The following is a 15,923-nucleotide window of genomic DNA, read 5'->3' as shown; positions in this document are numbered from 1 at the left end:
ACCACTTCGTCTCAACTCTGTCTCCGTTTCCGCCATGTTCTCAAACTCCATATACCCCTATTGATGCTCCCATTCGTCCCCTCGTTCTTCTCTAAGCGTTTCATTTTTTACGGTAAGAGGCATAAATTCTCCAGCACGTCAATAACTCGATATATTTTCTCTCCCCTCCACATCCAGTCTTTGTATAAGTAGCTAGCAACACTCGTATGTGGCGGAAGATTTCACAGCTTCACAGGAATCCATCTAGAGGAAATCCAATCTCTACTCTAAATAAGTGATTTTAAGGTCAATATATCACTGCAAAAGGTGAATCTTGATCGCTCGATTGGTTAAACGCTGGCCTATCACCCCCTTTCCTTTTATACACGTTCTTGTCATTCTCCATTTAACCGCTCCTACCTTTGACACACATTCTGACTATGACCTGTGCAGACGCGTTTAGCTTCAATATTGCTTCAGTATCGACACAATCTTGATATCCTCAAGCGCCGGCCAACATTTTCCGCCGTCGAGCGGAAACTATCGTGAAATAGATATGGAAGCAGGTTTTCAGATCGATGCGGTGCCGGAAAGTTCCTCTAGGTGCGTGGCTGCAAGTTCGTCTGATTAACATAGACCCTAACCAAGGCCCTTTGCATCTCGCCTGCCATCTAAACCTCCGTCATCGCCTGCGTTGCTGTTGTCCTCCCAATGAATGTGCATTCCTATAGCATCGCCCATCCCATTGTCCCAGTCTCAGAGATTCAAGTACCGCCCTTCCCAAGCGATCGCTGCAGTGGGAGCGCGGTTTGCATACACGCCGTCCAGTTTTGTCCCGCCTGTGGTCTGGCAAGTAGGTGGCATCACGCCAATTGAAGCCCTTGATCACTTTTTTGAATTAGATGGGGAAGGAATTGGTGTATGCGAGGACATGAATACCGAGGAATAGGAAGGTTTGACTGTGAGAAGGTGCATGTAGCCAGAGAGTTTAACTGCTGGCATGATGGTCATTATCGACATATGTGTAAACTATTTTACTCACATTTCTCGCCTATCCATTGTAGAGGCGATCTAGCCGTACAACACTCGCATCTCGCGCTCCTCATCCATATCATGTCACTTATACAATAACCCTCTGATGGATCCTTCCTCATTTTTACTCTAAAACGCATTCGTTTCGTTTAAGAGTCCGCTGAAGTGAAACCGAATAGCAGTTGCCTTTTAGATCCGCGTTCAGCGGACGACGTTTGGTTTGTGTCTGGGCACCTCGCTCTTCCGGTTTTCTTGAAGTTTCCATATCATTGACCTCTACTTATACAAGTGCCACTCCTCACCCACTGACGCAAATCCGTAAAACGCCATTCGATATGTCCACACTTCCACAGGTGATACCTTCGCCGCTGATAGAGCATATACTCGAATATGCGATACAAGCATCAATTCTCACAGCAGACACAAGGATTCTTTCCTGCATTTCTCTCGTCTCTTATTCCTGCCGCATTCTTGCCAACAAAGCCAGGTTTTCTAAACTCACTCTCACAATGGACAGCAAAGCTAGTACGCAAAAGGCACTCAAATCGTTGGCCATAGTCATAAAAGCAGGACGAAAGACCTCTTCTTTACCATCCATCGGCCACTTTGTCCGCGAACTAGAGCTGCTGATTATAGGAGACAGGGCGTACTATCACTATCGAGAAGGAGCTCTTCGCCCTCGGGCCCACATTCCCAAATGTTGGGGTGCAGATGCAGATTCAGTTCTAGCCTACATTCTCCGGAACCTCTTTCAGACTGGTTCCTCAGCGAATGTCTTGCGGATGATGTCACCTGGACCTTCCAGACTTACCCTCAGGCTTAACGTTGACGACCCATATTCCCCAGTAGGCCAGCGTGATAGGTTTTCTTGGAGGTTGTTCAGTCCAGAGATACAAAAAGCACTAAACAACCTTGTTCAATCTTCTCAGTTGAATAGTGTCCACTTGGATTCTGTCAAGGATATACCAAAGAGCTTCGTCGGCAAACGGGAAGTCAAGGATGTAAACATTGTCAATAGCTCTATTGAGCAAGAACTGGATATTGTCAATAAAAATACTGAGTCCTTATTCCTTGAATCTCTTAACGTTGGCCCCATTGTTACATCGAGAGACCTCGGACTCCCGGCTAGCCTACCAACATTCAACATCCCCACTGCACAATTATATCTCCCCAATCTGACGAGATTGATGATATGCCATATTATTTCACGCCACATAGAGTTTCATTCACTCGCGTCAACAATAGCCACCCTGAATGACATTTTGCACCATGCTCCGCTTCTGAAGGTGCTATCCATCGAGATTAAAAAAGAGAATGAAGGTAATGTATTGTTTTTTAATCCCAAATTGGCTATAGAATGCGTATATATTTACATTTATACACCATGCAGCTCGAACACCTCGCGATATCTCAAGCCAACACGACACAGACATAGCCATCATGTATACTCACCTCAAACACCTTACGTCAATTACTTGCTCACTGTCCACAACAACCGATTTGGCCATCCTTCCCCATTTATTTCGAGAACACGTTCCGTATTCAGTTGAATAATTCCTCGTCCAACCAGATCTTATGCATGCGCCAGTCAATGCTGAAGAGTACCTGAATTGGAGGTGAGCCTTGTGGTGTATGGTCCAAATGTCAAGTTAAAGTATCATATTTTCCTCTCAAAGGCACAGACAATTTGAAACCAGTTATTCTTAAATTTAAAATCTCAGGATAAAATGGAAGTAGACTACATTTCTGCCAAATATTTTAACTACTGGAAACTGGATCCTACCTATACATATCAATGATAACATCCTCTCGAGTCTCACATAGTAAGACTAACATTGACGACGAGCCTCTTCTTCAATGACTGTAATTTGTCGGTGATTTGCGCGGTCAACTCATCTTGAATACTAGATGGATTGGCAAAGCCTTGACAGACATGCAGCTGAACGTTGATCACTTCAAGGCCATTGAAAGAAGGGAGGGAAAGATGAGCACCAAGACGTTCCAGTCTCATGCTCTTGTATTCGATGAGAATTGGCGTCGCACCCATTCTGTGTATAATCCCCCCCTGAAGAATCAGTTCCAGTCTCCGCAAATTTCCAACACCGTCCGGTGCTTTCAAAAAACAAATAGCAAGTGATAGTCCATGGTCATTTGCCAATGTAGATATCCTCATTCTCGATAGCTTGGGAAGTTTGCGATAAGGTATATATGAGTGACGTGTACTGATCGAAAAAAGTGCTGGTGTTGGTAATGTTAACAATCGGTAATAAATGGAAGATTGAATGTGGTCGTACCGTAAAGCTGTACATCCAACATTTGAAGAGATGGGGCATTTGTCAGCGCCATCCTAAGCTCGGTGAGGTCTGTGCATCTGCTGGGGGCCACGCTCAGCTCTAGAAGAGATGGTAGCAGACCTCCGTGCGGGGCATCCGAATGTAAGTTCAGGGAGATATCACTATATGAGGGCGGCGGGGCATCCGAATATAAGTTCAGGGAGATATCACTATATGAGAGCGAACCCAACGAAAGTAACTGTAATGGGGATGCGAGCGTTGGGAATTTGACGTTGTCCACCGACGCGGCTGGCAGTCCAGCTTCCACAGTAACCTCGCTGAGGATTAGGATAGCAATTCCCGACCCCTCAAAAATGGATCTTGGTACATTGCGCATGCACTCAAGTAGCAGCGAGTTCAGACGCGAGTTCTTCACGAGATCAACGAAGGCGTCTACAAGGTCAGGACTGACACAACGCCAGTCGATACCGACATAATTTCGAAACCCATCCTCCCAAACGTCGCCGACCGGAATGGTTGTTGTTTCACGATAAACAGCCATACGCAATCCATACTCCTGGCTAGGCTTCCACGGAATCGGCTGGCGAAAGAGGGATCTGAAGAGATAGGCCAGACCTCCATCTGAAAGACCACTCATTATATCCTTGTGCGAGCCCACAAACTCCAGCGAAAGCGACGTGGTAAAGTTCAAGATGCCAGGCATCCCGCTCGAGACAGTGTTGCCAGATTTAATAACATCCACGAGGCGCCTGATGCTTTTCACCACTTTCTCGACGGGAACGTACGATCCCTGAATGACAAAGAGTGCAGAGAAGCGTGCGTTATTTGCGTAAACGCGAAGAACATGCGATGTGAGTGCGATGGATGAGAGTGTCGGCGGGTGACACCAGTAGGTCGTGCATGCGTTCTGGATGATTTTTTCGATGATCTCCACGGGAAGATTGCTGGAGTGGTTATGCTCAGAGTGAGAAGGAGAATTGGCCATCGCTGTTGGGCGTCTGCGTCGATAAGAGGTGGGTGTTCGAGTATAAATCCATACAGTTATAAGTTGTCCTTCGACGAAACGGCTGTTTCCTGAAAACAGGAGTTCATCTGTATCCCGAGCACCCAGGAATGAAGTGTCAAAATAACCTCAATAAGTCTGAAGCACATCCGCTACGGGAAAATCACCCAGTTAGAGATAGTCCTCCTACCTCCAGTGAACCTGTTTGTACAGCCGTTCAAGTTGTTCGCTTCCGTCTGAAAACGAGGTTGCATCCGCAGCCTTGAGGTCGCGGAGAGCTCATTTGGGGGTTCAATATTTTGTCTTCTCGAATACAACCTGTCTGTACAAAGTTTGCATTAAAAGTCTATTTTAGACGGCGACTTTGAAGGCGGTGATAGCGGAGGCACCTATTCTGTGCATGATAAATCTTGTTGTTTTCTTGCAGATTCGTACATGCGCTTTAGCCCGTTTTCCATGTTTTCCTTATTATATGTTCTATCCATTGCAATCTAGTTCGCTGAATCTCCGCTGGGAGCCTGGGACGGTTTTATATACCAGAAATATAAATAGGAGTAACAGATGCAGGTTTTTTGAGGCCTCTCGAGACGAGGGAGGTGAAAATTACATAGACGTGATACAAAATCAATCTCAGTTAATAGAATACCAGAACATGCATTTGAACAATCTGGTACCAGCCTAGGTTCCCATCAGCTGCATACGCAGATATATATGCGAACAGACGGCTACAGACGGTTAAGCAGCGCAGCAGGATTAGGACCAGATTTGAATAACAAAATTCCACGCCGCCAAGCAACTTGCATATCTATTTAGCCGTCTCAATTTGTGCGTCGTTTGCATGGCACGGAGGCAAATCCTCGTCGCAACGGCCGGGAATGGAAGGCAATGTGCTATATTTTGTATCCATTTGGTTTTCTCAGCGATGTGTACTTTTTTGTGTATGTGTATATACAGCTACAGTCCAGCATTGAGGCATCAGATCTGAGCAGTTGCCGATACTGCACAATGGATGGTTGGCGAGGATATAAAGATCAACGAGGTGGGAAAAGTGTGAAAGCCAAGGCGTCTGAATGGGGCGGAAGCAAATTGGTTGGACTTGTCGTGGACGACTATGATCGAGACTGAGAGATCCTGTGCGCTGCGAGATGGTCATTTCACCGGAGAGATGCAGGACAGGGAAGGGAAGGTGGAAATGTCAGCGCGGTGCGGTTGAGGCTAGTTGACGCGACGGAACACAATGTCGGCGCTTAGTTTTCATGAGGATCTATCTGCTCACATAGGGGTATGTTACTGTGTGCCCTGTCGTCCTGGACTTCAGAAAATTTCTGGCTGAATTCGGTTATAGGGTGGACAGCTGACAAAAAGTTGAAGACAGCTCCGTAGTGCGATCTTCATCTGCTTTAGAATTGAGACTGTACTTCCGTGGACCGTCGATGACTCGATCCACAGGTACCAGTAACCAGTCCCCGTAAGTGGTAGAAGGGAACTTGACGTTGACGTAAAATACACTATGAGTCGACGGCGTCTGTCGAGTGTCAGTTTCAACCTTGGAGCTTGGAGCTTGAAGCTTGAAGGTTGAAAATTCAAAATTGAAATGCCAATGTCAATGTCAATGTCAATGTCGCTGCGACTCTGTAGTTAATTATTGAATAGTGTTACTCAATATCGTTATGGTCTATGAACCGTTTGACAGGCCGCAATTTAGTGTGGGTTGGTTGGATTTCCTATGTACGCCGTTTAATTCATGAATGTGTCTCCTCACAATTCCATTGATTAATCAATATGTACTCGATTAAACCCTGCTGATGCTGGCCAGGGATAAAGCTGAATGTGAATGCGACTGTATTGTATAATATGAACAGGAAAGGATGGACAATCAGATTCAGATTGCCCTCAAGGCTCGTAAAACTTAGTATGCAGTGACACAATCGATTACAGTACGTTGCAGTCAACGCTAGCGCTACAGGCTCAATTGACTCACTGACCAGTCTGTATCATCACACCATCACGGCGATGCCCTACCGTAAGATTGTATACGAACGCGCGCGCGTTGAGTAGAGGTCTCGGGCATGCCTCGGGCAGAAGGACATACGCGGGCGTTCCGAGTTTTCGACGCGTCTTTTAGGTATAGTCTGACGAAGTTTGACGCAGAAAAGTTCGATTCTGACTTTGCTCAACGGTAGTTACTACTTACATTCACTTCAACCTTTCTCTTCTGGATCGTCAGGGATCAATATTCAATCACTGATCGGCGAGCTACAGACGCTCCCAGGACACGCGGAATATACCGGCGGCTCTTGCCATCGGAGTGGAGAACCAAAAATACTAACATTTATACATAATACTACCTATATGTCGATATGTAATTGTGACGCTGACGCTGACACCGACGCTGGCGTTGACAGTGGCATTGGCATTGACATTGGCGGTATAGCATGACGACCATCAACATTCAAGCAAGCTCCTCGCGAACATACGATCATATAGCAGTGAGCACTGAGCACTGGTCCCTGGAGCAGCAGATGTGTCGTTTTTCTAATTTGGGCAATGGGGTGGGGGAAGTCGGAGCGCGTTGTGTTGTGTTGCTCGTTGTAAGTGGTAAGTGGTAAGTCTAAGTGCACACGGTGAGCACTGAAGTACTGAGCGCTCAGTCTGCTCGTCTTTCGTGTCGAGTCAGATTATCCAAGTAAGTAAGTGAACATGATACTTACAATATACATAAGTTTGTATTGAGTATTGAACGCCGTGTATATATATAACATTTGTCTAACATCAGCGCTAGCTCGATATGTATTACTATTAGTATTAATGTTCAGGGACTCCAGAGTCCAGACTGGTCCAGCCAACCAGTTTGTTTCCTGTTTCCTAAACGTTTTCTGATTTCTCGCTTTCCCGCTTTCTCGCGTTCCTTGTTTTGTACTCTGTCGTATTCTCGCTCGACTGTGGCTGAGCGAGCGCCGAGCGCTGAGTGCTCAGGCGACGTTCGTGTACTCATACTGTGCGTGCATCGTGTACCGTTGCAGTCGTCGTCGCGACGGCGCGATGTGCGCATACATATGCGCGTGTAGGCATGCATATGCGCATTTGGACTCGTGAGCATGTTCCCATGTTCCCATATTACGGTTGCCGCCTCAAACATGGTCTACATAAGGCAACTGTTCCGCTATCAGGAAGCGGTGGATGGGGGTCCTGGCACTGCGTTACTTTCCTGTTTGTCACGTCAGGTAGAACTGCTGTTCAGACCCTCTATGTGTGACTGTGGTTGGCCGGCTCGGGGGAAGTCGGAGTTTCAAATTTCAACCTCTGTCCCGGAGCCTCGAGGTGCTTCTCCGAAATGTCCTTACCCCACCTCCTCGTTCTCTAATAAATTGGCATACAGCTGTACAACTCCCTCAAGTCACCACTTATTATACCTACCTTGCCGTCGGCTACCCTCCAACCTTGAGACAGGCATGCCGCCATGTCCCCGTTTAGATGGAGCATTTTGTGTGTTTGTTTAAGTTGGTGGTGTACAACGCCGTCTTCCAGCGTATTCCTACGCTGTAAAATTTGGCCCGTATTCTACACAGCTTACAAGTAGATTAATTAGGTTGTATTATATATTTCTCATAAATTGGACTATGAGAAATGTCATTTTTCACAGTATATAACAGTGCTTTACCGGAAAGTGTGAATGTGACTCAGAAATGGGACATAGGATACAAGCAACATGGAAACCCGATCACCCTTCAATTTAAGTTTTTGCTTGTTTCTGCCTCGTGTTCTAATAAACTCGGGGGTTCGTTTCCATTTCTATTGTCAGGTTCGAACCGCTGAGGCAACGAAAAAAAAAGAATAAAAACATTGAAACCTTGACATGTTGTTGAACGATGAAAAAGAGGAAACCTTGGACTCGTACACGGAATATTTAATTTTGAGTCTTAACAAACGGAAGTGAGTGTTGATAACGCCTTAGCAGCATGAGCCAGGACTACTAATTTGTCAATTCACTTGTAACCTCTGCAACTGAAAAGCAGACTCATTATCCAATATGGCAAAACACAGCCATACTAACAGCCCAGTGGCTTCTTTCAATTGGACATTGTAACTTATTGTATTCATAGATGCAGAATCGTTGAAGCGCGTCCGGAGCCGCTTCAACGATTCAGAGGCGAGTCAGCGATTCCGATTGAGAGGCGATTCTGCGTCTTCCCACGCTTCTGATGAGCAGAATCACCTCTGTCACCTCTGCGTCTGAATCGTCTACTCTGACCTCCCATAATGTAATTGTATATAATACAAATTTAGCTCTACATATTAAATTGATAGAATAATCTGATACTCGAACTTCAACTTCAATTTTGTTCAGGCTCATGTGCCAGCAGCCAGTAACACTTTGGTAATGGCACTAGCAAATGATTTAGCCTCGGCGGTCGGCAGAACATTGACTGTACAGCGTCGGAGATTGTAAAGCTACAAAAGGTGTCACAGAGGTAACGGAGAGTTATGCTACGAGGAAGGGACCCCGATTAACAAAAACGGACTCAGATTCGACGATCTGCAAGAAAGTTAGACCATGTTTGAGGCGGCAACCGTACATATGCGCATGGTAACCGTCGCCGTCACCGCGACGGCGGATATTGCCATATTGGCGCTTTCAGAGGGACAAGTCACAAAACTGCTTCGTTACTTACTAAGTTACTTGCTTACCCCTTCGTTTCGTTGGTTTTCGTTGATTGCGTTGGTTTTTGTTTCGTTTCGTATTGTTACGGTATATGTGCATACATACCGCAAAACGGAGAACGGGGAACGGGGAACGGAAAACGAAGAACGTAAAGATCCACCATACACAGTGCACATCCAACTTACTCTAATATGCGCCGTACGCTACCAAACATTCAAATCAATCCAAAAATTATGGAAATTTCCAGGTTTGCTTCCTGCCCTGAAGCTGGAGCTGGCGCTGGCGCTGGCGTTGTGCGCATTGGGCAACGCTATATCAAGCATAAGCATAAGCATAAGCATAAGCATAAGCGTGCGTGCATGTCCATAACTTTAAGCGTGTGCCGAGGCATTGGGCGACTGCAGGGTCGTAGTCGTTTGAGTTTGAGTTTCTAATCTCACTCATCCATCCTTCTCAATCTGCGTCCTTCCTTCGAGTCCTTGTATTTTCTTGTTCTTGTTGTTGTATTTCCTCGTATTTCCTTGCACCAGTATTTCCTTGGAGTCCCCGTCCGGGCATGTCAAATCTCCAATCTTGATATTGCAATAAGTTGAATAATAATATTACAACCCGCGCTTCTATGCTTCTTCTCATCTTCTCATCTTCTCATTAAATTGCGGTATCCAGCCGCCAGCGTCGAGCGATCGGTGGTTAGGTTAGGTTATTGACTTGTTGTATATTGTTGCCGTCGGGAGTCGGCTTTGGTTCCTTTGTGGTTTAGGTGAGGGGGGAGGGTGAGAGATGTTTTGACGGGTCACGGAGTTACGGTACGGTGCGGTTGCGGTGCCTTGGGTTCTATTTTTCTCGGTTTCCTTTCTTCTTGTTCCTTTCTGTTTCCACCTCCTGCGTCTGCGTCTACATACGTCTGCGTCTAGAGCTCCGTTTCGGCTCGACGCTCTGTATTGGTGTATTCAACGCAACTAAGCTCAACGCAACTCTGCTCTGCTCTGCTCTGCTCAGGTCAATACTATACCACTCAGCTCTACTCAGCTCTGCGCATCTGAACTCTAGCTTTCATCGTCGTCTTCGTCGTCGTTGGCGTTGGGTTACATCTGGGACTCGTTTCAAAATTTCAAAATTGGACAATTTGGAATTCAGAATTTGGAAGGATAGGATAGGATACGAGTCGTGAAGTCGTAGAAGTTGTAGAATAAAGTGAGCCCGTCTTTCTCTCTCCTCATCCTCTTCTTTGTCCTCTCTCTCTCTCGCTCCCGTTCCCGCTCCTGCACCCTTCCTTCTTCGCGTCGTCCCTCGCGTCGTCACCAACTTCAAGCGCGTTTTTTTTTTCTGTTTCTGTTTCCGTTTCCGTTTTTTTGGTTCCGTTGTGTACCTTTTCTGTTCTGATTTCTCTTCCGTTCTGATTTCTCTTCCGTTCTGTTTTCGTGCTGTTTTTTCGTTTCTGTTTTCGTTCTGCTTCCGTTTTTTTTGCATTTGCGTTCACGTTTGTGCGTTTCTTGGCTGCTTCCGTTCCGTTTGCGTTTTCACTCTGTTTGCTTTGCCGCGTTCTATTTCCATTTTTTTTCGTTCTGTTTCCTTTTTCGTTCTGTTTTCCGTCCATTTGATATATTCTCGTTTCACATCCTCGCCCACTGCTTTCATTGTTTTATATCCACTCCTTTTAAATTCTACGACAGCCCCACACGCACGCGCATGCACATGCACGCGCACACGCACGCACGCACATGCAAACATACACACACGTACCGCATTTCCATTTAATTCTTCCATTTATTCCATTTATACCTTTCGATTCTATTCTGAACACGAGCACGAGCATGAGCATGGACACAGCCATGTACACGACTACGACTACGGCTATACTCGTAATCGTAGTCATGAGCGTGAGCGTGATATGACTATGACTGTAATCATGCCTATGACTATGACTATATTCATGCGCAGGTCTATAATCGTAGCATGGCTATAATCGTAGCATGACCATGACCACGCGGGGATCTACATTACATGACATTACACTATCTCTCTCATCAGCTTGATGATGATGATGATGATCATCTTCAAAAGCTTGATGACGGGTATATGTGTATGTGCATGAGTACACCGCACAGCGCACAGCGCACCGCGTTGGATCTTATTTTATTTTATTTTATCTTGGTGACATCTTAAATCTTACATCTTACTGTTTTCGTTCCGGATTGCGTATTTCGTGTCCCGTTCTCTTCGTCTTCTGCTCTTCTGCTCTTCTGCTCTTCTGTTCCTCATTTCCTCATTTCCTCATTTCCTCATTTCCTTTTCCCAAATTACCGTTCCTCATTTACTCTGCCTCGTCTTCTCCGCCTTCTCTTCTTCGTTGGTTCGTTCGTGATTACAATCGCAATCAGAGTTCTACCCCACTCCGCACCACTTGACCACCTTGACCACCTTGACCAGCCCTCCTCTCCACTCACCCCGCACGACATCACCTGCGCTAGATCTAGGACCTAGGATCCTAGAGTCTAGGTTATAGGTTATAGGTCTTACGCGCTATACCTCTTTCTATCCTATCCTATCCTATCCTATCCTATCCTATCCTATCCTATCCTATCCTATCCTATCCTATCCTATCCTATCCTATCCTATCCCATTCCTATCCTATCTCATTCCTATCCTATCCTATCCTATCCGTGTCCTCTTTCTCTTCCTCTTTCTCCCCCTTTCATATCCTATCCAATCCCATTCCTATCCAATCCTTCTATCCATTCGTATTCCTAATCCCATCCCATCCCATATCACATCTTACCACCCCAGCCCACCCCGTACACGTATATTCTATTTTTAGATCATTCTTGGGTTCGCGTTTCAGGTTTATATTTGTATCCACCCCTGATATTTGTGTGCTTACGCTTCGTGCTTCTTTTTTGCTCCTTGCTCGTTTGTTGCTTGCTTGGTTTGCTTGGGTCTGTTCTTCGCTTTCTTCGTGCTTTGCTTTGCTTTGCTCTTTCTTCGTGCTTCGGAGGTGGTGGTTTTTGCGCTTCGTTTTTCGTGCTCCGTTCGTCACGGTGCTGAGGTGCGCCTCGGTTTGTGTGCTTCGCTCTTCGTGCGTCTGTGTTGATTTTCGTGCTTTGTGCTTCGGTGTTCGACGCTCTTGCTTCGGTGGTGGTCTACTCGTCGTTCATCGTTCATCGTTCATCGTTCACCGTTGCTCGTTCACCGTTGGCCGCTAGCCGTTACCGCTAGCCGTTGACTGGTTGGATTGGTTAGGTTGAGTTTTGCTCGAGCCTCGGTCGGTTATACCTTTCCACTTTTACGCACTTTACACTCGCTTTTTCCTTTTCCTTGTCCTTCACATTTCACATTTCACGTATCTTTATTTCTTTCTATCTTTATTTTTTTCTTGTTACCATACCACATCATATCACATTCTAGCTTGATCTGAACGTAGCTGACGTTTCTGCTTATAGGTCCATACGAACTAAACACCATCGCGCACCCCTCCCCCCAAAAAAAACCCACCCAACCCTCAAAACCCAAATCCTTACGAGAAACAACACCATGGGCCTCCCAACATCCTCCACCACAACCACCTCCACCACCACCACCACAACCGCATCAGACGACCCCCTATCAACCCTCCTCCTCCCCCCACCCAACGAGACCCCCCTCGAAAGAAGCACCCGCCTGGAAGCAGAGGCGGCGGCAAGGAGAGTGAGTGAGATGATTGATGAGGAGTTGAAAGTTGAGAGGGCTGAGAGGAGACGGAGGGAGAGGGGGGTTGTGAGGGTGCTTTTGTTGGGGCAGAGTGAGAGTGGTGAGTTTTTTGGGTTGTTTGTTTTTTTATGAGGGTTTTTTTGGGGGTGTGGGGGGGGGGGGGTGAGGGGGATGGGATGGGAGCTGACGTTTTTTTTTTTTATGGGTGTTTCTTTTGGGTCGATTTTCGACGGACGAATTCGATGTTGGGATTGGATTTGGATTTGGGATTTGATGTGCGCTTGTGGATGTGGTCGTTGGTGTGGTTGTGGTGATTAGGCAAATCGACGACGTTGAAAAGTGCGTCGTCTCATCTTACCCGTGTTCTTATACTGACTTCCCTTCTCTCAACCCACCGTCCCAACTCACACTCTTACCCTACCCCTCACATCGCGCCCACGGTTCCACCCAGACTTCCGAATGAAATACGCACGCGCAGACTGGGACGCCGAGCGCGCGTCATGGCGCGCTGTTATCCAGCTCAACGTGATCCGCTCGATCATTACGATCGTAGAGGCATTGCAGGCCGAGATGGACGGGGAGCCCGAAGGCGAGGGCGATCTGCAGCACCCTGTCAGTCCTGCGGGGAGTAGCAGTGCAGGTGGAGGGGGAGAGGCAAGTGGGAGTGGTGTGGGAGGAGGCACGGGGAGGGAAGGGGGTAAGGCGCTGTCGACGTTGTTGACGGGTAAACACCAGGTGCTGAAGATGCGGCTTGGGCCGTTACGCCGCGTCGAGACGGATCTGAAGAGGCGGCTTGGTGCGGGGTCGGATGAGGATATGGGGTTGCCCTTGCCATCGCCAGCGCCTGCTGCTGCTGCTGCTGCGACGGGTGATAGCGCAGCGACGAATGTGTTAGGCGGAACGAGTCTCGGCCCGTTAAGTCTCGAAACGGAACCGCAGGGTCTGGCGCGGCCGCTCGGTGCTGCGTCAGCGCAACGCGAGTTTGGAGTGACGCGGTTGCAGGAGGCGTTGCAGCGCGGACAGCGCTTGGTGCGGAAGGGCTCGGCGCAGAGTGTGAGGAGGCAGGGGAGGGTGGGGAGTGGGCGTGCGACGCCCGTTGGTGAGGATGGGGAGGGTGAAGGAGAGATGGTGGATGATGCGACGGAGATTCTGGCGAGTTGTTTGGAGGATATGAAGGCGCTGTGGACGGACGACGTCGTACGTGCCGTGCTCAGAAAGCGGAGGATAAGGATCGAGGATACAGCTGGCTTGTACGACCGCTCTTTCTCTCTACAGTGTGTGTGTGCTGATGGACGAGCAGTTTCCTGGACGACCTGGACCGCATCGCCCAGCGCGATTACTCGCCGTCAGACGATGACGTCGTCCGCGCACGACTCCGCACGCTCGGTGTGCAAGAGTACCGCATCAGACTGGACGACGGCCCGACTAGCATCTTTGCGGGCGGTATCGGCGGCGACGCAGGTAAAGAGTGGATCTTGTACGACGTAGGCGGTTCGCGGACCGTGGTATGTCCCCCTCTCCCGACTTGCTTTGACCCTGGCTCACATAGTCACAGCGCCACGCGTGGTTGCCGTACTTTGATAATGTCCAAGCTATCATATTCCGTGCGTCCCTCTCCTCCCCTCCCTTCCCATTCGTTAATCCCCCTGACTCACCCCAGTGGCGCCCGTATCATGCTTCGACGAGCGCCTGACCGAAGACGCACGCGTCAACCGCCTCGAAGACTCCTTCCTCCTCTGGCGCACCGTCTGCTCCTCCAAGCTCCTCGCCAGCACGACCATGATCCTCTTCCTGAACAAATGTGATCTCCTGAAGAGGAAGCTGAAAGCGGGGGTGCAGGTCCGCAAGTATCTGCCTAGTTATGGTGAAAGGGCGAATGATGTGAATACTGTTGTGAAATGTGCGTGGGCCATGAGCTGTCTTTGTGTTTTGGCGCTTTGTTGATGATGATGATGGGTTGTTGGTAGATTTGAGAGAAAAGTTTAAAGAGCAGTTGAAGGAACACTCGCCGACACAGCGCGCGAGCTACTTTTACGCTACGTCCGTCGTCGTACGTCCCTCCCCTCCCTCCCCTCCCTCCCTCTCCCTCTCCCTCTCCCTCTCTCATCTCACTCTCATCTCTGATGGATTTATATTACAGGACACAAAAGCTACAGCGACGACTATAAAAGCTGGTAAGCACCACTCTCCTCCATCCACCCTATGCTACTACGCTAACGTGCGGTTTTATGTATAGTCAAAGACAGTATATTGCGAGACTACCTCAAAAACGCTGATTTCGTACGTTCCTTGCCCCTTTCTTTCCCCTTTCTCAACCTTTCTCGGGCTGATGTTTATGTTGGATAGTTGTCATGATCGCCAGCACGCGTGCGTGCAACGCATAGAGTGTTGAGTGCATAGATGTATACTGTACATATATGCGCGAGTCGGTCGGTCGATCTACACGTTTATCTAGTTGTTAAAGGTCTCATTACTCCGTTTTTGTGTATATACTTGCATAGTTAGTTAGTTAGTGACGTTTGTTTTGGTCTGTTTCATCGCTATTTTATTTTATTTTATTTTGCCACTTCTATCTATCTATCCAATTCTATCCAATTGTGTTTAGGATGCCGTTCCCAGTTGTGACCCCTGTGCCATCTGACTCTCTGACTCTCCGACTCTCTGACTCTGACTCTGACTCTCTGAATCTGAATCTGAACATGGCTTTAGTTCGAACACCACAATGTTCTATTCAAGCACGGCAAGACGATCAGGATAGGTGGTCGACCATCGACTCTCGAGTCCCGACTATCGAGTCCCGACTCTCGACTCTCGACTCTCGACAGTGAACAGTGGACAGTGGACAGTGGACGTGCTAACCACGTTCAGGTCAATTTGTCGCCACTAGTCTAACTAGTCTAACTAGACGAGACGAGACGAGAGGAGAGTGCTGTACTGTGTAAATGTCTCAGGATCAAACCTCGATGAATTTTTTAAATGAGGCGAGACGAGATGGAGGCGCGAGACGAGACGAGACGGCGCGTACGCCGTGATGAGACGGGTTCAATGAACGAGACGAGACGAGACGAGAAAGGACGAGCGGCGAGACGAGACGAGGTTGAAGTAAGCGAGAGAGAACGGTATCGGATGTATAGACGTACGACTTCAGCTTCAGGCTTTAGGAGTTTGACACGGAAGCACTATTATAAGCGCGCACGGTTTGGATGAGGTAATTTGTAGGGTTACTGTAACGGGTGGCTGATTCAAACAGCCGCTAAATACAAGT

General features: G+C 47.7%; 3 protein-coding genes across 3 annotated transcripts; 2 read left to right on the top strand and 1 right to left on the bottom strand.

The window, feature by feature from the left end:
- Window positions 1–1,520: 1,520 nt before the first annotated feature.
- On the top strand, window positions 1,521–2,446 carry JR316_0009490 (uncharacterized protein; the record flags this gene model as incomplete). The annotated part of the gene is made up of 2 exons (XM_047895192.1): window positions 1,521–2,336; window positions 2,402–2,446. The coding sequence occupies 2 exons, from the start codon at window positions 1,521–1,523 to the stop codon at window positions 2,444–2,446; spliced, it is 861 nt and encodes a 286-aa protein (XP_047744911.1).
- Window positions 2,447–2,769: 323 nt separating this feature from the next.
- Window positions 2,770–4,290, bottom strand: JR316_0009489 (uncharacterized protein; the record flags this gene model as incomplete). Its single annotated transcript, XM_047895191.1, has 3 exons — window positions 2,770–2,790; window positions 2,846–3,123; window positions 3,306–4,290. 3 exons carry the CDS (start codon window positions 4,288–4,290, stop codon window positions 2,770–2,772), a joined length of 1,284 nt encoding a protein of 427 aa, XP_047744910.1.
- Window positions 4,291–12,502: 8,212 nt separating this feature from the next.
- Window positions 12,503–15,058, top strand: JR316_0009488 (Guanine nucleotide-binding protein alpha-4 subunit; the record flags this gene model as incomplete). Its single annotated transcript, XM_047895190.1, has 6 exons — window positions 12,503–12,758; window positions 13,110–13,908; window positions 13,959–14,163; window positions 14,214–14,262; window positions 14,319–14,558; window positions 15,021–15,058. The coding sequence occupies 6 exons, from the start codon at window positions 12,503–12,505 to the stop codon at window positions 15,056–15,058; spliced, it is 1,587 nt and encodes a 528-aa protein (XP_047744909.1).
- Between the last annotated feature and the right edge of the window lie 865 nt (window positions 15,059–15,923).

Source organism: Psilocybe cubensis, chromosome 9 (assembly GCF_017499595.1).
Source record: "Psilocybe cubensis strain MGC-MH-2018 chromosome 9, whole genome shotgun sequence".
Taxonomy (NCBI): Eukaryota; Fungi; Basidiomycota; class Agaricomycetes; order Agaricales; family Agrocybaceae; genus Psilocybe; species Psilocybe cubensis.
The sequence above is the reverse complement of the archived record's forward strand: the minus strand, read 5'-3'. Positions and strand labels throughout refer to the sequence as shown.